The following is a 23,541-nucleotide window of genomic DNA, read 5'->3' as shown; positions in this document are numbered from 1 at the left end:
TATGTTGGAAGCTGCCTTGAGTGGCTGGGGCACCCCATTCAGACAAGAGGAGTATAGATACTAAAATTATCATTATGAAGTCCCTGTTTTCATCAGAAAAATATTGGACGGTATGAGCATACTGCCTGCCCAGGCAAAGCAGAAATGTGAAGTAAGCCTGGGCTTTAGACCTTGGTTCTGATCATTTATTCAAAAGAATATTCAAAGAATATTCAGGTAAGTTTTTTCTGAGTAGTTCTGGGTTTGCCTTGGCCCAAATATTCTTCATCCAAATGACGCTATAAAATATGTTTTTCTCTGCAACACTGATATCCCATGGCTCTCAATTAAAGGCTGCAATGAGGCAGGAGGTATAAACTGACTATCCTCACATGACTCATGCTCAGAGCTGTGCTGACTTTATATGTATTGCATAGTTTCTAATTTGGTTCCAAATGACTGTTTTTCCTGGACAAGCATGACTACCCTTTGTGAAAGCTATCAATAGCCTTGGCCCCTTCAGATAATTCTTTTTAAAAAATTAAAAGGCAGTAGATAATAAAAGCCAGAATGCACAGGATGCTATTACCATGCTTGACAAAGAGCTATTCAAGATGTTTGAGCAGCACTATAAGATTCAGTATCCAGACTTGTTTTGATCCCTCTGTTTAGCAATTTCAGCCCCGGAATTCGCTGTTGTCCTCATATCAGTGACATAGCATGGGATGCCAGCGCCCGGGGCTGTGCAGGGTGTTTTGATGGAGTACACATGCACATTCAGCCACCTTACGGAGTCCATATCACCCAGGAGATCGCAGCCACAGAGATAAGAAAAGAAGTCATTTCGTTGTTTGGAGACGTTACTTCCTGGTTCACATGGAGAAGCCGTTTTTCAATGGAGCCCACCAACAGAAGTGTGCAGCCATATTGAAGCAGCACCGGGTGTTGGCATTTTGTGCCCAGAACAATTTTGTGCCCAGGGCAACCACCCCTGTGGGCTCCCACCCATGCTATGCTATTGCTTCATATTACTAGGTCTGTACAGTGGTACCTCGGGTTAAGTACTTAATTCGTTCCAGAGGTCCGTTCTTAACCTCAAACTGTTCTTAACCTGAAGCACCACTTTAGCTAATGGGGCCTCCTGCCGCCACCGTGCCACCAGAGCACGATTTCTGTTCTCATCCTGAAGCAAAGTTCTTAATATTTCTGGGTTAGCGGAGTCTGTAACCCGAAATGTATGTAACCTGAAGCATATGTAACCCGAGGTACCACTGTACAACTGATTAAGGCCATTTCTAAAGAGTGAGCTTAATGCACATGGAGTTGTAAGCACATTATTTGAAGATTCTCCCATACTCAAGCCATTCTTATAACTGGAACCAGGAAAAGTTTTGGCTTGTCGTTGTAGTAGAACTCTGAAAGACACAGGAGTTCTGCCAGAGAAAAGTTGACAAGCATAGTTTGTTCTCAGAGGGAGGGACTGTAGTTCATAAGGCACCAAGTTGTAGGAACAAGGGCCCCAGATTCATAGTTAAGACAGGGAATGAGGAATCCGTGACCCTCCATATGTTGATGGACCCCCAACTCCCATAATCCCACACTGTTATGGACCATGCTATCTGAGATTCATGGGAGCTGAAGTCCACCAATATCTGGAGAGGCATGAGATTGCCATCTCAGGTTATATAATGAGATTAAAAAGATGTTCAAGTTCCTGATTCCCAGTAAGCTTTTCTTTTAGGCATCCTAGATAGCAATGACCCAAAAGAGTCGGTTAACTTATTTGTTTATATATATAATGGCAGCAGCACAAATACTGCATGCCGAAAGATGGAGAAAGGAGAGGTTTCAAGAAAGCAAGAATGACTTTTGAAAACGATAGAGTATGCGGAACTGGCAAGATTAACAGCAAAAACTAGAGACCAAAATGATGAAAAAAATTCCTTGAGGACTGGAGACTTTTTATTGAATATTTAAAGAATTACTATTGTGGTTGTTGTTTAGTCTTTTATTCACGTCTGACTCTTCATGACTCCATGGACCAAAGCACTCCAGGCACTCCTGTCTTCCACTGCCTCCTGCAGTTTGGTCAAACTCATGCTGGAAGCTTCGAGAACACTGTCCAACCATCTCGTCCTCTGTCGTCCCTTCTCCTTGTGCCCTCCATCTTTCCCAACATCAGGGTCTTTTCCCGGGAGTCTTCTCTTCTCATGAGGTGGCCAAAATATTGGAGTCTCAGCTTCAGGATCTGTCCTTCCAGTGAGCACTCAGGGCTAATTTCCTTAAGAATGGATAGGTTTGATCTTCTTGCAGGCCATGGGACTCTCAAGAGTCTCCTCCAGCACCATAATTCAAAAGCATAATTTTTTCGGTGATCAGCCTTCTTTATGGTCCAGCTCTCACTTCTATACATCACTACTGGGAAAACCATAGCTTTAACTATATGGACCTTTGTCGGCAAGGTGATGTCTCTGCTTTTTAAGATGCTATCTAGGTTTGTCATCGCTTTTCTCCCAAGAAGCAGACATCTTTTAATTCCATTAACTGCTGTCACCATCTTCAGTGAACATGGAACGCAAGAAAGTAGCGAGGTGAATATGCCAGCAGGACTTGAAATGAGCAACAGCAAGAATTATTAAGATAAATAGGTTAAACCAAGTGTGCTGAATTGTATATGTGAAGTATGCAGCATTCAAGGGTAAATATGGAAGCCATGGAAGGGGAAGACAGAAAGCCAACAGGTAAAGTAATTTATGGTCTATGTTAAAATTTGTAAATGTGTGTGTGTGTGTGTGTGTGTGAAAAATCAATAAATATGATTTATTTTTATTTTTATTTTTTAAAAAGAGATTCCTATCTCATGCAACAGGCGATGTGAAACACTGTGAAAAGCCATTGTGCCAATGAAAGGAGATGATATGGGACTGGTTAGGACAGTTAGTTTGCCTTGGTATGAGACAGCTTCCTGTGTTCCAATAACATCCAAAGGATTTTCTTTTTAACAAAGATATTTCTAAAAAACGTGCCAGTGTGTGACATTTTCTCATTTGAGCATGAATCATCAGAACACTTTGAAGAATGCTAATTATGTCTCTTAAGATTTCCTTGTAGCTTTGCAACTTACTTTCATGTCTCTCAGTCTTGTTTGCTTTTTCGCCTCTCTAAGAATCGTGTCCCATGGTTCAACCGATTGGTTTTCCTTTCTATCCTTCTAACAAGCTACATAGCGAGCTAATCGAGTCAAGAGATTTGTCACTTTCTTTCTCTTGCCCTACCAGGACTTCCAAATGACTGCTGAGAAACCAATTCTGACATTTTCCAGCCATGGATTTCTTGCTGTCCGCAATGAAGAAAACTGGACTTTAGAACTACATTCCTTGCAAGTTCTTAAAAAGTAAGTTGAAACAAAACTTTAAGGAACCATCTCTCTGGCTTGCAGAGAAATAACCAAACTGACTTTGCAGGACTTATAGTATAAATTCACAATTTTCCTATATTTTTCTCTTGGCAAACCCTTCTTACAGAACCAAGCCCTACTGAGGTCAGTGATGCTTTTCCTAGGTACGGGACTGCAGGATTGCAGCCTTATTTTACCAGTTTTGTTTACAACCCGCCGCCCCCCGCCCCCCAATATTGCTTAACCATAATATTGGCAAGCACATTTTACTCCTTTTTTCTTTCAAAAAATGCTGATGACTTGATAGGCTTTAATCAAGCTCTGGAAGAAATGGGGAAAGCAAGACACTGCCAGGGGCGCTGCAAATGCCAAAACATTATAGAGCTTTTTTATTTTTAAAAAACTCCCTTCTTTTAATCCAGGAATTATGCATGCTCCACATGTTCTTGGCACATTAGAAAAATGAGAGCTCAGATGCTCACGCGATTCAATGTGACAAAAAAGTCTACCGCTGTTAATTGTTGTGGGGAAAGAAACAGTGTCGAAGAATGGACGGCATCTCATTACATGGGCCCAATGTTTCCTCGCCATCAAATTTTGCACATATACATATGTGCAAAATTATACATATTGGCTTATGTGTGAGAAAAAGGGGCATAGCTCAGTAAGAGGGTGGCTGCTTTTCATGAAGAAAGTTCCAGGTTCAAGTGGTTAAGAGTGGTAGATTTGTAATCTGGGGAACTGGGTTCGTGTCTCCGCTCCTCCACATGCAGCTGCTGGGTGACCTTGGGCCAGTCACACTTCTCTGAAGTCTCTCAGCCCCACTCACCTCACAGAGTGTTTGTTGTGGGGGAGGAAGGGAAAGGAGAATGTTAGCCGCTTTGAGACTCCTTAGGGTAGTGATAAAGCGGGATATCAAATCCAAACTACTACTACTACTACTACTACTACTACTACTACTACTATTCTTCTTCTTCTTCTTCTTCTTCTTCTTCTTCTTCTTCTTCTTCTTCTTCTTCTTCTTCTTCTTCTTCTTCATATAGGGATGGGAATGTTCCCTCTGCCAATCTGTAGGAACAATTCTGAGCTACACGAGCCAGCTGCATTCTTAAAATGTTCTTAACTGCTTAACTGTTCTTAAGAATGCTAACAGGTGCATTCTTAAAATGTTCTTAACTGCTATTATCAGCCCTGGAGCAAAAAAGAGGAAAGTGCTGTTGCAGGACTAATAGCATCTGGGGGGCGCCAATTTAGATCAGGGAAAAGAGCTTGGAGGAATTGGAAGGCTAGGCAGTCAGAGTTTCCCCCAAGTGCTTTTGCGTTAAAAATAAAAAGCTGGACGATCTGATCATGGAGCATACAGCTGGCTTTGCCCCAAAACTGCCCACAAAAACTGTCTCAGATATATTAATTGTGTTCGTACCTAACCCAATCTCCACCAAACAGTAGCAAGATCCCAGAGTTCCTGGCACTTAACTAGGATGTGGAATGAGGCGTGGCGGAGACAGCGGTGCCTGTAAGAAGTATGGTTTGTTCACACATATTTACACCTGAGTTTTTCTGGAGGAGGTGCAGAACATCACAGCCCGCCCTGTGGAACGCCCTCCCATCAGATGTCAAGGAAATAAATGACTTTTAGAAGACACCTAAAGGCAGCCCTGTTTAGGAAAGATTTTAATGTTTGATGTTCTAAAAGGTAAAGGGACCCCTAACCGTTAGGTCCAGTCGCGGACGACTCTGGGGTTGCGGTGTTCATCTAGCTTTATAGGCCAAGGGAGCCAGCGTACGGCTTCCTGGTCACGTGGCCAGCATGACTAAGCCGCTTCTGGCAAACCAGAGCAGCTCAAGGAAGTACCATTTATTACCTTCCTTCCGCAGCGGTACCTATTTATCTATTTGCACTTTGTGCTTTCAAACTGCTAGGTTGGCAGGAACAGGGACCGAGCAATGGGAGCTCACCCCATTGCAGGGATTCGAATCGCCGACCTTCTGATCGGCAAGCCCTAGGCTCTGTGGTTTAACCCACAGCGCCACCCGTGTCCCTGTTTGATGTTCTACTGTGCTTTTAATTCTGTTGGGAGCCGCCCTGAGTGGCTGGGGAAACCCAGCCAGATGGGTGGTAAATAAATAAATGTCTCTTGGTGCAGCTTCTCCTAGCCAGGACGCATGGAGTTCAGATCCTCCCTTCTTCCTCTTCCCAAAAAATCTTGCTCAAAAACCTCTGTTTAAAGGGGCACCTTTTTTCCTGTGGTGACATCATGCCCCCGTAACCCTGGAAACCTCCCCCTCCCAGTCTTTTGCAAGCTAACACATAGCTGGTGGAGGAACTCCTGTCTGTGTTCTTTGATGGCACCTCTGCCAGCCCATCTCCTGAACAGGAGAGCTGGCTCAGCCAGTTTTTTAAACACTGCCCCGGGCACCTTCCCTTAGTACTCCAGATATTAGCTAAATTTTCTATTTACTAAGTGAGGAATTTATGGGGAGCCCCCACCCAACCACAGGTAATAAGTGCAGAATAACAGGTTTATTTTTCCACTAATTAGTTCCGCATTCCAGACACTTGATGGCCTGTTTGAAAGCCAACAAGGAATTAGCAGCCTTTGCTTGCAGTCCTAAAATATTCTCAAGTATTCCACCAGAAGCACACACACTTAAAGGTGCATATTCTGTGCACACATTACTGTCTGTCATTCCTGTGCAGTGGGGAAAGGATGTTCAGTAAGTATTGTTGGCTTTTTGCAGTATAGTGACGCTGCAGAGAGCTTGCTGGGGAGATCATGCATTAAAAAGAAAGGACTCAAAAATAACTTAAAGAAGGTTTTAATAAGAAAAACAAAAACTCCATTTACACTAAATACATCAACAAACCAGACCCAACCACCAACCCATCCCCCAGGGTAAATGGGAGAGCTAGGTGCTGCTCCTTATATACTACACCCAGATGCTGACACACCTTAATCAAATACAACTCAGCAGCACCTGCTATGTTACACAGCTGTAAAGCTGGGTCTCGTTATCTTGCTCTGGCCCTTGCTCTGGCCCCTTAAAGACATACACATGGAGTGGAACAATGATGAACCTTTACATTTAAAGAAACCATTCAACATTTCCCCTGCGGTTCATCATTGTGGAACAAAAACATAAAGCATACTTTGTACATGTTTTTCATGTGTAACCTTTGGAAGTGCTTTAGTAAAAATGTCCGCAATTTGATTGTCACCTGGAACATATTTAAATACAACCATTTCATCAGTAATTAGTTTCTTTACAAATTCTAAACGTAATCTTAAGACTCTAGTGCGCTGCGTATTGGTCTCTGAACACAGGATAGCAAGTCCACTCTGGGAATCAAGGTAAACCTTTACTGGTAGTGTTACTTGCATCTGTAGGTCTGCAAATACTTGCAGATACCATTCTACATCACGAGTGGCCTGAACGCATGCACATAATTCACTCTCTGTTGTAGAGAGACAAATAATGGTTTGTGTCTGGGACTTCCATTCAAATGGACAACCGTTATAACAGAACACCATACCAGACACACCCCTGCAATTATTTTGTTCCACTGCATGAGATGCATCACAGAAAATTTCAAAACCTTTATCAATACTGGGTGTAAACTGCAACCTATAATGTTTGGTATGTTTAAGGTACATTACCACTCTCTTAAGAGCAGAGGAACATTGCATAGTGGGCTTTTCCACACTGTGAAGCATCTTTTAACAAAAGCTTAACTGTTTCATATTTTACACTTGGTGAATAGCACAAATCATAATCTTCTCCTGGAATTTGTTGAAAACCCTTAGCAACTAGTCTTGCCTTGTACCTTACAACTTCATTTTTGTCATTCATTTTAACTCTATAAACCCATTTTGAATCAATAAGTCTCATATCTGGGGTTTGTGGTACAAGAGACCAAGTGTTATGCTCTTTTAAAGAAGCTATCTCCGAGTTCATAGCTTTATACCAATTTACAGCTTGGTGCTTAGGTAAATTCTGAACATCATTGTAGCTTTTTGGCTCAAAAACTGCCTTATTGGCATACACAGTATTAAAATGTTCATCTGCGAATCGTTGTGGCTTCTGCCTCTTTCTATCTGAACGTCTCAGTCCGGAAGGAGAGTCAGACTCCTCAGACTTAATGGGACTAAGTGAACTACTAGTTTCAGGTTGTAAATCATCATTGTCAGACTGAAGAGGTGCCTGTAGGCTAAGCTCACGGTCAGAAAACTCAAGAGAATCTAACCTCCCCTCGGGTGCCTGTGACTTTAAATCAAACAAATTATCAGATTCAACAGGCTTTTTGTCTTTTTCTATTAATTCAGAAGCACCATTTTCTCCTGCTGCTGCTTCTTCCTCTTCTTCCTCAGTATCATTTATACCATCAGTATCTTGGAAAACAGCAACCCCATTCCAATTTACAGTTTGTATCATGCTTCTGGTAATATGAAATTTGCCAGTTGCTGGTATGTAAATTCTGTACGCCCCCTGCTGATAGCCCATTAATTTTCCCTGAACACTACGTTCACCCAATTTCTGCTTAGCAGGATAATGCATAATTACATCTGAACCCCAAATACGTAGGTATTTCAGATTAGGGTGTTTTTTAAACAGCTTCTCATAGGGGGTGACATCTAAACCAGAATGATAACTGCGATTTCTAACATAACAAAAGGCATGGAGCGCTTCAGCCCAAAAGTCTTTGGGCAGATTAGCATCGTGCAGATAAGTTTTAACCCCTGCCTGCAAGTCACGCTGCACAACTTCAACAAGCCCATTTTGCCAGGGACTTCGGGGGCAAGATAACTCATGAGTAGTCCCCTGCGCTTCCAGGAATTTCTCAAAATCCTCAGAAACAAATTCCCCACCCCGGTCAGAAAACAGGTTCTTAATTGGTTTGTTAAAGTGTGTTTTTACCCAGTTGCAAAAAACCTTATACTTCTCAAATGCTTGTGACTTTTCAGCTATTGCATAAGTCCAACAATATCTACTATACTGGTCTATGAGGGTAAGCCAGTACTTTGAACCGCCTAATGATGGTGGGAGTGGCCCAACTAAATCACAATGTACACGCTCAAATGGCTCAGTTACTTTCCTATCTGAGCACCTACCCTTGCGTGCAACCTTAATCTTATTCTTGCAACAGGATAGACACTGCATAAAGAATTTACATGGTTTTAAGTTGAGGCCATTGACAATATTCTGTGTCTTAATTACATCAGCAAAATTCAGGTGTCCCAGAATTCTGTGCGCCTCGTGGATACACCCAGAATGTGGTCTTACATTCCTCAACCCCTGGCTTGACTGTGCTGCTCTGCAATTTATAGACGATTGTGAGTAGGTGCGAAAATACAGTCTATATAAACCATCAGATTCCCGGGCATACAGTAGACGTTTGTTCCCCTCGAAAAACTCACACATAGACTTTAAAAAAACGCACAGTTATGCCTTGACGAGCAAAACACCTTACTGATAATAAATTGTCCACTGACGGGCAGTAAATGCAGTTCGCTATTGTAATGTTTAAAGAGTCAAGTTTAACAGTACCCCTGCCAAGCAACTGCAGGACTTGTGAATTGGCTAAATGTACATTACCAATTTCCTCTTCGAAAGAAATAAACAAGCTTCGATCATTGCAAACGTGCTGCGATGCTCCTGAGTCGATAACAAAAGACTTCCACTTGGCATCTTTAATTCTTTTACGATCTTTAGTCCGAGCGTGAAAAGCTCGCGGCTCGTTTTGACGAACAGAAACAGGCTTGGGAGTACTTTGCTTTCTTTTGGCTCTGCAGTCCCTTGCAAAATGTCCTTGCTTATTGCAGAACCAACAACGCTTTGCAGCTTTAAATGCAGTTGTATCACCACAGGTTTGCATATGGCGTTCCTCATTCTTTCTGGAAACAGGAGTGCTTATTGCACAAGCCTCCCTTCTATCCAACTCGCCCATTAATCTTGCCGTTACCCCTTCCACAGTTAATTGTGCTGGTGGAACAGCAGATATCTGGCTAGCTATACCATCAAAGTCCTCATTAAGGGAACATAGGATGATTAAAAACATACTGAATATCAGGTATCTCCATGTCCCTTCGAATTAACTCGCCGCGTATTGCCTCCAGACGTCTCAAGTGTGCTGCCAAATCACCACCAGGCTGCAACTTCGTCTGGTACAACTGCTTGAAAAACGTCAATGCAGACGCTGACTCTTTTCTAACATGCACTGCTGCAAGACTGTCCCACATTTCTTTGGCAGTTTTCTTATTTCTTATATAGACTACTTGCTGGTCGCTGACTGCCAAATTAATTATCGCCCTGGCTTTTGCATCTCCTTTCGACCAAGCATTAGTTACAGGGTTAGGAGGGTCATCAGTTACATAGGTCCATACTTCTCTAGAGGTCAAAAGCGCCTCCACCCGAAAAGACCATAAACTATAGTTCTCATCTGTTAGCTGTGGGAAGACCAGAGCCTTCTCAGCTTCAGGAACCCGGTCAACCATTCTGGAACTCTTCCAGACCCACAAAAACTATGCTAACAGGAGAAGGAGTTTTCAAACCTTTCTCAGAGTCCAAAAATATGCAGTCATCCACTCAGCAGCTGGGCCCATAACCAAAGATGTTGGCTTTTTGCAGTATAGTGACGCTGCAGAGAGCTTGCTGGGGAGATCATGCATTAAAAAGAAAGGACTCAAAAATAACTTAAAGAAGGTTTTAATAAGAAAAACAAAAACTCCATTTACACTAAATACATCAACAAACCAGACCCAACCACCAACCCATCCCCCAGGGTAAATGGGAGAGCTAGGTGCTGCTCCTTATATACTACACCCAGATGCTGACACACCTTAATCAAATACAACTCAGCAGCACCTGCTATGTTACACAGCTGTAAAGCTGGGTCTCGTTATCTTGCTCTGGCCCTTGCTCTGGCCCCTTAAAGACATACACATGGAGTGGAACAATGATGAACCTTTACATTTAAAGAAACCATTCAACAAGTATACCTTCACCATATTCTCTCCAGCTGTTCTCCAGTAGTCCACATGGTGCAAAAGAAAACCCTGCAGTTTAAGGGCTCTGAAAATGATATCCCAAGGGATTTGCAGGTACGGCCTAGGACCCTTGTACCTACAGGACTGCCTCTCCTGGTATGTCCCACGGAGGACCTTACGGTCTTCAAACAAAAACATCTTGGAGGTCCACAGGGAGGTTAGGCTGGCCTCAACCAGAGCCAGGGCTTTTTCGGCTGTGGCTCCAATCTGGTGGAACGCTCTGTCACAAGAAACTAGGGCCCCGCAGGACTTGACATCTTTCCGCAGGGCCTGCAAGACAGAGCTGTTCCACCAGGCCTTTGGCAATCCTCACAGAACTCTAGCCCAATTGGCTGCCATTAATTTGATTTGAACTGATTTTATAATTAATTGATTTTAGAATGCTGTATTATTTTGCTGTTGTTAGCCGCTCTGAGCCCGGCTTTGGCTGGGGAAGGGCGGGATATAAATAAAATTACTATTATTATTACGTTAAGATCCCAAGACCTCCCTCAATAAATAAAGACACAATTGATGCAGAATTTTGTTTAAGGTTATTGGCATAATTTTGGCCACAACTTTATTGATTACAGATCGTGAGTGGTTTGCTTAGGCATTGGTTCCTGACTAGCTGCACCTGACCTCAGCAGGGCAGCATTGACGTCTGGACTCCGGCAGATGTCAGTAAGGCAAAACATCCTGAGGGAGCATTGAACCAGATTCAGACTCAAGCTCACCCCAAATGCTCCCAGGGGCTCTGGCGTGGCCCTAAACCCTGGAAGGGGATCGGACAAAAGGAAGGCGAGCCCCTGGATTCCTTTAACGGAATACCCTTCCGCGCATTGGGAGGGGCAGGTGACATCTTGACATCTGATGGGAGGGCATTCCACTCTGAGGGAGCCACCAGAAGGCCATCGGAGCTGGACCTCAGTGTCCGGGCTGAACGGTGGGGATGGAGATACTTCTTCAGGTATACAGGGCCAAGGCCATTTAGGTCCTCTCTCCCTCTTGCTCTGCAAAGCTGCAAAATCAACGTAAACGGTACAAATAGGACCCAAATTCTGCTTGTAGGCAGAATTCAGTGAATAATAATAATAATAATAATAATAATAATAATAATAATAATAAATTTTATTTATATCCCGCCCTCCCCAGCCGAAGCTGGGCTCAGGGCGGCTAACAACAATCGAATAGATCAACATTCTAAAACATTCATTATAAAATTAATTAAATCAAATTAAAATCAAATAAAACTTTCATGAAAGTTTTCAAAATCAAATGAAAACTTTCATCCCGCTTAAAGAATCCTGGGAACTTTAGTTTATTAAGAATGCTGGGAATTGCAGTTCTGGGGGAGGGTAAGCTACAGTTCTGAGGCTTCTTTCGGGGAACGCATTAAATGTATCAGGCATGTCCAACTCCCAAGAGATTGCGATCTACTCCCAATATAAAAAACTGGCGGTGGTCTACCCATTGGATTGACCAAAGTTGTTGAGCTTTTTGGGGGGATGATAGATGATAGATGCTTTGTGGGGGGGTGATCAATCAGGATCGCGCGATTGATCAGGATCAACCAGGGACGCCCGGTGATCGACCAGTAGATTGTGATCGACCGGTTGGACATGCCTGAAATGTATGATGTGAGCAATGTATGATGCAAGCCAGCCACTTTTGTTGTTGTTGTTTTTGTTGTTAAGTTGATTAGTTGTGTCCGACTCTTCGTGACCCCATGGACCAGAGCATGCCAGGCACTCCTGTCTTCCACTGCCTCCTGCAATTTGGTCAATCTCATGCTGGTAGTTTCGAGAACACTATCCAACCATCTCGTCCTCTGTCGTCCCCTTCTCCTTGTGCCCTCCATCTTTCCCAACATCAGGGTCTTTTCCAGGGAGTCTTCTCTTCTCATGAGGTGGCCAAAGTATTGGAGCCTCAGCTTCACGATCTGTCCTTCCAGTAAGCACTCAGGGCTGATTTCCTTAAGCATGGAGAGGATTGATCTTCTTGCAGTCTATGGGACTCTCAAGAGTCTCCTCCAGCACCATAATTCAAAAGCATCAATTCTTCAGCGACCAGCCTTCTTTATGGTCCAGCTCTCACTTCCATACATCACTACTGGGAAAACCATAGTTTTAACTATATGGGCCTTTGTCGGCAAGGTGATGTCTCTGCTTTTTAAGATGCTGTCTAGGTTTGTCATTGCTTTTCTCCCAAGAAGCAGGCAAAGCCAGCCACTACAGCAGTCAATTTAAAAACTGTTTCCCATGGCAAACTTGTGGCCAGCAGGCAGTTTGCTTCCTACGTCTTGCACCCTTGCATCTTGCACAGCAGCCCTTCATTTATGTGCATGGCTGAAGCGTCCTTATCGAATGTCGTCGGAGGCCATCTGAATTAAGAGAGGTGTCTGTGGGTTTTCAATCAGTACCTAAATTGGCCAGCTAGGCTTACAAGCGAGCGTGCAAAAACTTCGCTCCAGCTGCAGGGTAGATGCCTATTACAGGAGAATTTTCTATAAGTGGGAGCTAAGTTGCCAAGGCAGGACTATTTCAAAGCAGACCGCACCTTAGCCTAGAGCACTCTATGCTGCCTCCCGTTAATTGATTGCTTTCAGAAGTTCAAAGCGAATGCCCAAAACCCAGAAGTACAACAGATGGCTTCAGGGGGTTCCTTGCACTTTCGTGCTGTAGCTGCTAACTGTTGCCAAAAGTTCTCATGTTGTTAATATCTGGATTTTATTTCAGACACAGTTTGGAGCCACTTTCCCCTTCTTTCGCTATCGTGAATCACCTGGTGCGGCAGTTGAAGCCAGTCACTGTGAATTTTGAGAAAAACAATAGCATTGTTGCGTGTCGAGGTCCCCAAGTCACCCCCCAATAACTCACACATCACACATCAATTTTGGTTTGGGTTTTTGGCATGAATTTGGCCACAACTTTATTTAAATACACCCAAGTGAGTGGTTGCAGAACTGACTTCCGGATTCCAGCAGAAGCCAGTCAGGGAAACAATTTTTGGGGAGAAAATGAAGCTGGGCCTCAGCCCCTCACTTCTCACCCTCATGCTCCTGGTGGCTTGCACGGCCCAAGTCCGATGCCAGGGACAAGGACAGAAAGAATGGCAAGCCCCTGGATTCCGTTAACGGAATTCCCTTTCCGCACCACCATTGGAGGGGTAGGCACTTACCCCTCCACCAACCAATTTGAACCAATGCCTAACCGGCAACCTTACAAGTTGTGACGATTTGCTACGCAGTAGGCAAAACCAAATGGCACCAGCCAATCAGCCAAATGGACAAATTCCTACCAGGCCCCTGCCTCAAAGCAGACGACCCCATGACAGGCATAGCAAGGTCAAGCGAACAACCCCCCCCCCCAATACAGGGAGGGTGGGCGGGTGATCCGGTGCAAGCAGCCAAGAGAACGCTCAAAGTTGGGCGACCAGTATTTAAAACCTCTGACTCCTCCTTCAAAATTGGCAACAAGCAATTCTCCCCAGCGACCCGATTAACCAATTCACTGCCTGGGTCCCTCCACAAATCCGCCCAGCAACAATGGGGTGGCTTGTATCCCCCACCGCAACATGCGCTCTCTGCTAGGGAGAACACGTTTCCTCATCAATGGGCATGGTTCTCATCATCATTCCCACCTCCTGCTGTGTATATTCTCTACTTCTTGGGGGGGGGGGGCAACAGTGATGCCCATCTATATGATTTGCCTGCTCCGTGTTTATTACAGTGGTACCTCGGGTTAAGTACTTAATTCGTTCCAGAGGTCCGTTCTTAACCTGAAACTGTTCTTAACCTGAAGCACCACTTTAGCCAATGGGGCCTCCTGCTGCTGCCATGCCGTCGGAGCCCGATTTCTGTTCTCATCCTGAAGCAAAGTTCTTAACCTGAAGCACTATTTCTGGGTTAGCGGAGTCTGTAACCTGAAGTGTATGTAACCTGAAGCGTATGTAACCCGAGGTACTACTATAGTTCCCAGAAAACTGACAAGGGGCAGGGGGAATAAAGTTAAACCATTTAAGGCATTTTGTCCATTTGTTCATGGTAACCGCCCCCCCCCCAAGCCTCAGAGCCACACCAGTGAGGAACAGGAAGAGGCTGGAGTTTTCCAGATTATGTCTGGGAAAGTACACACCTCTTGTCTCTATATGCTGTGCATGAGAATTAGAATCCCACAACTGTAATTAATTAAAGTTAAACATAGGTGACTGGGAGCGGCCGCCAAGACCACATAACACCCGGTCTTGAAAGACCTACACTGGCTCCCAGTACATTTCCGAGCACAATTCAAAGTATTGGTGCTGACCTTTAAAGCCCTAAATGGCCTCGGTCCAGTATAGCTGAAGGAGCGTCTCCAGCCACATCGTTCAGCCCGGACACTGAGGTCCAACTCCGAAGACCTTCTGGCAGTTCCTTCTCTGAGAGAAGCCAAGTTGCAGGGAATCAGGCAGAGGGCCTTCTCGGTGGCACCCGCCCTCCCACCAGATGCCAAAGGGAAAAACAACTACCAGACTTTTAGAAGACATCTGAAGGCAGCCCTGTTTAGGGAAGCTTTTAATGTTTAATAGATTATTGTATTTTAATATTTCTGTTGAAAGCCGCCCAGAGTGGCTGGGGAAACCCAGCCAGATGGGCAGGGTATTAATAAGAAATTATTATTATTATTATTATTATTATTATTATTATTATTATTATTATTATTATTATTAGTGTTCTCCAGACCACCTATTTATTGAATATTCATCCTGATTTGCTTGCAGAAAGCTTATGGGGCAGACAGATTATATCCAGCTTTTATTCAGCATTTATTTCAATTTGTTGGCAGGGCAGTCATACATAACTGAGCATCCATCCTGCATTCGTCCTGATTTGCTTGTAGGGTGCTTATATTTCTTCTCATTAATCATTTGCTTGCCCCACACTTTTCAACGCATTTCATTGGCCCTTTCCTAAATGCAAAAACTGCTTTTAAAGCGGATTTATCATGCTAAGGCCTTGGAGCACTGTACAGTGGTACCTTGGGTTAAGTACTTAATTCATTCCGGAGGTCCGTATTTAACCTGAAACTGTTCTTAACCTGAAGCACCACTTTAGCTCATGGGGCCTCCTGCTGCTGCTGCGCCGCCGGAGCACGATTTCTGTTCTCATCCTGAAGCAAAGTTCTTAACCTGAAGCACTATTTCTGGGTTAGAGGAGTCTGTAACCTGAAGCGTATGTAACCTGAAGCGTATGTAACCTGAGGTACCACTGTAATTGCACAAACCTAAATTTACAGGATGCACTTGGAATTTCTCTCGCAAATTAGTGGCAGTCTGAAAGCACCCTTGTTAATGAGTCATTTTTTCACCCTTGCAAAATCAAAACTCTGTGTAATCTCCCAGGCAGCTTCATATGTAGAAATTTAGGGCTTCAGATCCTGTTGTGTGGATCCATTCCACCTTCTTCCATTAAGTAAATTAAAGGAGAGCTGTTTCTGATTTGAACCTGGAATGGCACGTTTTCCCTAGGACATCCCTATTTTCATGGGAGAAATATTGGAGGGTATGAAATAGGATGACCCTATTTTCATGTGGAAAATGTTGAAAGGGACATCTCTATTTTCATCAGGGAAATGTTGGAGGGTATGGTGTTCCTATTTTTGTTGGAGAAATGTTGGAGCGTATGCACTGATATATTTCAGAAGTTCCATGAATAAATAAATGAAATGACTGTGTCAGTTTTGGTTTCACATTTTTCTAGTCTCAAACTCAGCAAATAGAGCTACAGAAACGTCTTGTTGTGGTTATACTAAACCATTGTATTAGTCAGAGAATTTCACCATCAGTCCATTTCTGGCTTTCTCTTTCAATTTTTTTTACAATTGAAACATTGCACAGTCCTGTCTCCAAATCACTTTCTCTTTGCCTGCTTCATCCATGAGCTGGCTTCCCATTTGGTGTTTATGCTATGAAAATGTTTTGATTTTTGATGTTGAACGTGCACTCCCAGAGGTTGCCAGGTTTCAGGCAGAAAGATAAAGCTTTGCTCTTTATGTTGCCTTGCAGCAGAGCAGTAATACATGCCACACACTGTGTTTAAATCCTCGGTTTTATGAAAGTAAGAATAATTTCTACTTTGTGGTTCTTTTGACATTCAAGTGGTGTTTCCTGAGGGAACGAGCCAGCCAGCAGAACATTTTCTCAGCTTCTCATGGTTTCACAAACTATACACAGCTTTCAGGGAAAATTGCTGGTGGTGTAGAAAAAAAAAGGCGAAAAATGGACTGAAATTGCTAGAAAGAAGCAGAGTTCATTTGACATTGCTGGCTGCAATAAAGACACCATATATTTATGAAAATAACTGCTTGAGCGTTGCAATCCATAAACAAAGCAAAATCCATACCCACGGTAATTGGTTGAATGCAAAATTAAATGCTGTAGTCCAAATGAGAAGCTGTAAGTTGGTTTTCCAATAAAAGGAAACAGCAAATAAAGAAGAATTACCGAGTCCATTTTAAATAATTACAGCTGAAATGTACTGGCCACAAATTGAATCCTGTTGTACATGTACTTCAATGAAAACTTGAATTTGAGGTCCTGATGGGAAGTGTATCAAATTCTTATTATACAGCAGGTTAGTGTTTGGTCCTGTAACAGTTTTATAGGCTAATTCCTGAGTTTTGTGGAGGATGATAGCATTACTGGCGTGGCAGAACAATCTGCAGCGTTTTATAAGCTAGGAGAAAAAAAGAGGAGGGATCTTTCAACCTAGTGTTTTTCTTCTTACAAGAGTAGTCAGTGTGGTATAGTGGTTAAGAGCGGTAGACTTGTAATCTGGGGAACCGGGTTCGCATCTCCGCTCCTCCACCTGCAGCTGCTGGGTGACCTTGGGCCAGTCACACTTCTTTGAAGTCTCTCCAGCCCCACTCACCTCACAGAGTGTTTGTTGTGGGAGAGGAAGGGAAAGGAGAATGTTAGCCGCTTTGAGACTCCTTCGGGTAGTGATAAAGTGGGATATCAAATCCAAACTCTTCTTCTTCTATTCAACCAGGCCACCCCCTGTTGCATTCTGAAATGGTACAGTCCAAGGGGGATTATTCTGTGTGATATCTCTGAATGTGCAGTCCAGCTCTGAAGGAGGGCAGTCATGACACACACGTGGAACATCACCTTCAGATGCTGTTCCATAACTATGGGAATCCTTCCCCTTGAAGACCCACAAAGTGGAATCTGTTGGAGAACCTTTCCAATTCACAATCACTTTTAGGGCAGCAGTTCAGTGAAAAACCATCGAATCACTTCAGTTCTGGCCAGTGTTCCATAGCTGGAGCATCATGGAGATGGGAGGGAGTGACCTTACAAATTTTAGCCTAAGACACATATTTGTTTTAAGTGTGTGTTTTCCTGAACTTTAAAAAAGGAACAAAGCAACTGGTTGACATTTGGAACTAATGATGACACAGTGATAAGTCAACTTAGCTTTACTGAAGGGTGGAAATTTGTGATTTGCATCACACAGCTCATACTATTTAATCTGACATTGAAGGTCAGGAGGCAATGCATGGAGAGAAGCATCCAAATGTTTTTGTGGGTGTGACATGACTCAATATAAATACTTTCCCCTCTGCTTGGTCCTTCTTCTATGTCGGTTCAGGCTATAACCCTGCAGTTTGAGTTTATCTTGGCTGTAAACTGCTACAGGAATTTATATGCTCCCTTGCTCAGTACTCCTCAGAGGCACAGGCAGCTGTCTAGCCAGCAGTTTAAAGAAAGAACTGTAATGAGCACTTGAGTGAGCAGAGGAAGGGAAGGCAGCCATCATACAAGTTCCTCTGTCTCAGCAATCTTAGCTAGCAGTCATTACATTCAAATGCCATGACTGCAGCCTGAAATGTCAGCCCAAACACTTTCCTTATGCATTTGTCCTTTACATCTGCCTATAGATGTAGTTAGAGAGCCAGTGTGGTGTAGTGGTTAAGAGTGGGAGATTTGTAATCTGGGGAACCGGGTTCGTGTCCCCGCTCCTCCACATGCAGCTGCTGGGTGACCTTGGGCCAGTCACACTTCTCTGAAGTCTCTCAGCCCCACTCACCTCACAGAGTGTTTGTTGTGGGGGAGGAAGGGAAAGGAGAATGTTAGCCGCTTTGAGACTCCTGAAGGGGAGTGAAAGGCGGGATATCAAATCCAAACTCTTCTTCTTCTTCTTACCTACCTAGAGGTCAGAGGCATTTATGCTTCTGAATACCAGGAGACCACAAGCGGGGAGAGTGTTCATGAGCTTAGCTCCCACTTGAGGGTTTCTCATAGGCATCTGGGTGGCCTATGGCTGGGAGAGCAAGGGTGCTGGACCAGATGAGTCATTGGCCTAACCCAGCAGGTTCTTCTTACAGACAGTTCCAAGGCATTTCATCTTCTCAGTCCTTTCCTATTGGTTTTGAGTTCAAATATATGTCTTAGCTTGGGATTCAGTCCAACGCTTGTGTTCAGATTGTGGGGATGTCTTGAACTGAAGAAGGCTTGTGCTAGTGCTATCACTGCCATTGTTTGTTTGCTGTCTCAAAAATCTTTAAGAGAAAAAGAAAAACTGAGAGAAGAGAGAGCAACCAAAGGAAACTACAGCTACTTTTTGTTTGCTGCTCTCTTTTGGGAGGAAAGGCAGGATATAAATTTAATAAATAAACAAATAATAAAGAAGTTGCGTGTTCAGACCCAGAGACCTCCCCACTAAATAAATTCACACTTGACTCAAATTTTAGTTTTGGTTTTTGGCAGAATTTAGGCCACAACTTTATTGATTACAGAGAGTGAGTGGTTGCATAGGCTCTGGTTCGACTAGCTCCCTGCACCCTTGCAGGCAGCGCTGACCCAGGGTTCCAGCATAGGTCAGCCAAGGGTGAACACCTGGAAAGGCGAAAAGCCAGGAACAGACTATGTTCGCCACCCAGATGCCCCCCTGGACTCAGGCACGGGCACCACCCCTTTTCGGGGGTTGGCCAAACCAAATTGAGTCCCTGGATTCCTTTAACGAAATACCCTTCGCATAGGGATGGCGAGACCATGCTCCCATCCCTATCACCTGCACCAGTGCCTATCCACAACCTTACAAGTTGTGACGATTTGCTATGCGGCAGACAAAACCCACATGGCAACAGCCAATCAGCCAAGTGGGGAAATTCCTGCCGTGTCCCTGTCCCAATGACAGATGACACACAACAGCATAGCAAGGTCAATCACACAAAGCCCTAAAAGTAGGGAGAGGTGGGCAGGTGTTCCGATGCACGAGCCGAAAGAGGAAGCTCTGGGTCACGTGCATAGCTATATATAGGTCCCTTGATCCATTTAGCCTGCGTCCTATTGGCCAGACTGAACCCAACATTGAGGGACCTACCAATCAGGTGTTGTGGCTAACCAATCAACCCACCCACAACACAGGGGGTCAGTCTCCAAGTCTCACTGCAACACGTGCCCTCTTTTAGGGAGGACACGATTTGCCCCTCTCCCAGCTGAAATGGAGCTAGCCACCCAGACTGAACTGAAGACCTGCTTAGGCCTCAGCCTGGAGTTGTCTGTTGCTGAATCAGAGCTGGAGCCTCTTCAACCTGAGTATCAAATGGTGCTATCCAGCTGCTACCTGGAACTTGAACTTTGCCTTGCTTTGCCTGAGAGGAAACAGGAATTTGCCTTGCTTTCCTTTGTCTTACTGGAAACGGAACTTTCCTTTCCTGGCTTAGCTTGCCTAACAGGTACCAGAACTCTTGCCTAGAACTCTTTGCTTGGACTGGAACACCCCCTGACTTGAGCCCAACACTTGTAACTAAGTTACGGTGTCCAAATTGCAGTGAGACATTTGACCCAGAAAGTATTTTGTAAGATTATGGCAGACTTGGGAGGCTTCAGCATCCAAATATATTCCAGTGCAACTTTTTGAATACAAGCTAAATAGCTTCTCTGCGGGTGTCCAATCCTATAATTCTCATTTTTGAAGCAGTTTTTGACTCAAAGCCTTTCAAACATATGGGACTATTTCCCAGTGATTGTCAAGTATGCCAAATCTTCTGCCAGAAAGGCATATTTTCAGCGCAGAAATCCAGTTCTCCCACATCTCTCTTCAACATCCCATAACCTCTCATTTACTCAATAAGGTTCAGAAGGACACAAATGAAATAATTTGTTGAACAAGGCAGAGTTCCAAAAAACACACAAACCACCCTGAAATGGCATCCAAACAGACAGTAGACTGTTAACCCTCCTTAGAGATGTTAAACCTGATTGCATTCCATGCAAATCAGACTTCGCTGCTGATTCTGACACATCAATCTGTCTTGCTCGAGATATTATGGCCATGAAAACTTCATTTGCTATAAACATTAAGGCTATGTACACATTAAGATTCTGTTGTTCACTACATTCAGTTTCTCGGATCAGATTTTTGTCCCCTTTATTATAGGAAATCTCAGGTGACTCCTTGGAAACACAGCTAATTCATTTATTGCAAGATTCTGATCCGAGTAGGTCCCTTTCTGTTGCCAGATTTCTGATAACAGTATTAGCCTATAAAAGGAAAAATGGATTACTCTATGATTATAGATTTTGCCTAAATAATATTGATTTATACTGATAATTTGATAATTTAAGCACTATACTGTTCTTATTTTAATGCAATTTAGAAACTTACTGAGATGTACTTGATTTAAACATAATTTAATTTATTAATTTTATCTTGTTATACCTGTGTTGCTGTATGATGTATTGAATATGGGCCTATGGCCGTAATAAACTATCTATCTAGTGTACACATTAAGAGGCTTAAGGTGAGGTGAGGTTGTTCTCCCATCCCGTGTTCCAAATCACATTTGCACATTGCTGTACTCACCAGAGAGGAGCAAGAACTCCTTCATTCAATGTGCATTACCTGTTTGGTTTCCCCATGTCTGCACCTCCCCCCAAAACTCCCATTCAATGAAGCTGTCATCTGGGCACGTACAGCATCTATCTCAAATGTACATACCTCAGCTTTACATGAGAAGTTAAGGCGTCTTACAAGTTCAAATCGGATGGAAGTTGGTTTGAAGGGTAAGGCATCAAACAGCAGTATTTCTCCTGAAACTACAGGGTTGTTATGTTGTTGTTGTTTAGTCGTTTAGTCGTGTCCACCTCTTCGTGACCCCATGGACCAGAGCACGCCAGGCACTCCTGTCTTCCACTGCCTCCCGCAGTTTGGTCAAACTCATGCGGGTAGCTTCGAGAATACTATCCAACCATCTCGTCCTCTGTCATCCCCTTCTCCTTGTGCTCTCCATCTTTCCCAACATCAGGGTCTTTTCCAGGGAGTCTTCTCTTCTCATGAGGTGGCCAAAGTATTGGAGCCTCAGCTTCAGGATCTGTCCTTCCAGTGAGCACTCAGGGCTGATTTCCTTCAGAATGGATAGGTTTGATCTTCTTGCAGTCCATGGGACTCTCAAGAGTCTCCTCCAGCACCATAATTCAAAAGGATCAATTCTTCGGCGATCAGCCTTCTACAGGGTTGTTATGGATTGTGCCTAATGGCATGGGTACATAGCTTCCCACCCCAGAAGCGGGAGCATACTGGAGCCAGAGTAAATGATACTGTGTCCACAGATGACTGTGTTCTAGATAAACAGAAACATAAAGACCAAGCCAAACATGAGTATTCTACATACACGGGTGGCGCTGTGGTCTAAACCAGTGTTTCCCAACCGGTGTTCCGCGGCACACGAGTGTGCCGTGAGACACCGGCTGGTGTGCCGCGAGATGCCTGGAGGGAGGCGGGCGAGTCGGGCGGCGAGAGGCGGGGCGGCGGCGGCGAGGAGAGGCCGCACCTCCTGCTGCTGCCTGGCGCTCCTCCTCGCAGCCGGCAGTGCTGCCTGGGCGCCTCTGCGCGACTCTGCCTCGCTGGGTTTGGTCTCCCAGCAGAGACGGGTCACACGCGCACCTCCCTCCCTCCCTCAGCCTGCGCGGAGGGAGAGCCAGAGAGAGGCATCGCTCCTGCGCGGCGGGAGAGGGAGCAGCCGGAGCGATGCCCCAAACGAAGGCATGGGACCGGAGGGGAAATCCTCCCGGCGTGACGCTGCGCGCTGACGTCACGGGGCGGGGCTTTAATGGTGGTGTGCCGCGAGATTTTTTTTCAGTAAAGAGGTGTGCCGTTGCCCAAAAACGTTTGGGAAACACTGGTCTAAACCACTGAGCCTTTTGGGCTTGCCAATTCGAATCCCTGTGACGGGGTGAGCTCCCGTCGCTCTGTCCCAGCTCCTGCCAACCTAGCAGTTTGAAAGCACGTCAAAGTGCAAGTAGATAGATAGGTACCGCTGTGACGTGAAGGTAAACGGCGTTTCTGTGCGCTGCTCTGGTTTCACCAGCAGCTTAGTCATGCTGGCTACATGACCTGAAAAAACTGTCTGCGGACAAATGTCGGCTCCCTCGGCCTGTAAAGCAAGATGAGTGCTGCAACCCCAGAGTCGTTTGCGACTGAACTTAACTGTCAGGGGTCCTTTACCTTTACCTTTATCATCTGGTTTAGGTTTGCCATACGTCAGGAAAGCTCCTGACATGTCCTGGTTTTCGGGTGTAAAAACGGATGTCAGGAATTGTATTTTTCGAAATATGGCAACCTTAGGGCTAGCCATTGGAAGAAAAGGGTTCTTAAGACCTGTAGATTAGATTGCAAGCACTTCAGTCCTTTGCAGATGAAAACCAACAAACTGGAAGATGCTCAGCATTCAGGAGATTGGGCTACCATAACTGAGTTCCCCGAATGTGGGCAGGTTTTTGTGTGTGCGCATTTTATACACGCTAATTGCTATAGTAATCAAATATTTAATTAAGCCAGCCAAGCCCATTTAGGGCAAGATCTTCTTTTATCAATCACTTTGGGCCAGCCTTGAGCAAGTACAAACTACAACGGAATCTGTGGTGCCTTCCTACCACGGATGAGTTCTTTTCCTATTCTAAGCTGCCATCGATTTTGTCACCGTCTGGGGGTGGAGGTGGTTACAGACTCAACCTCCTGCTGCCTTTGTTGCTGTAGCAGAGCAAAGTGCTGTTTCCAGGTGGTTTTTACAGAGGGATCAGGGAGTTAAGTCTATTTCAGCATTATTAGCCTGCAAATGTTTCGTTTTTATTGAATTGATCTTTGTTTTACAT

The 23,541-nt window shown here is 44.3% G+C and overlaps 1 protein-coding gene across 1 annotated transcript in view; it reads left to right on the top strand.

Moving 5' to 3' along the window:
• The window catches only part of LOC308597808 (uncharacterized protein), a 242,221-nt gene that overhangs the window by 175,912 nt on the left and 42,768 nt on the right, over positions 1-23,541 (top strand). Inside the window, exon 2 of the mRNA XM_081213952.1 lies at positions 3,258-3,373. Coding sequence (XP_081070078.1) covers positions 3,258-3,373 — 116 coding nt within the window. The remainder of the gene's footprint in view (positions 1-3,257; positions 3,374-23,541) is intronic.

The sequence above is a fragment of the Podarcis bocagei genome (assembly GCF_964188305.1).
Source record: "Podarcis bocagei genome assembly, chromosome: 11".
Lineage (NCBI taxonomy): Eukaryota > Metazoa > Chordata > Lepidosauria > Squamata > Lacertidae > Podarcis > Podarcis bocagei.
The sequence above is the reverse complement of the archived record's forward strand: the minus strand, read 5'-3'. Positions and strand labels throughout refer to the sequence as shown.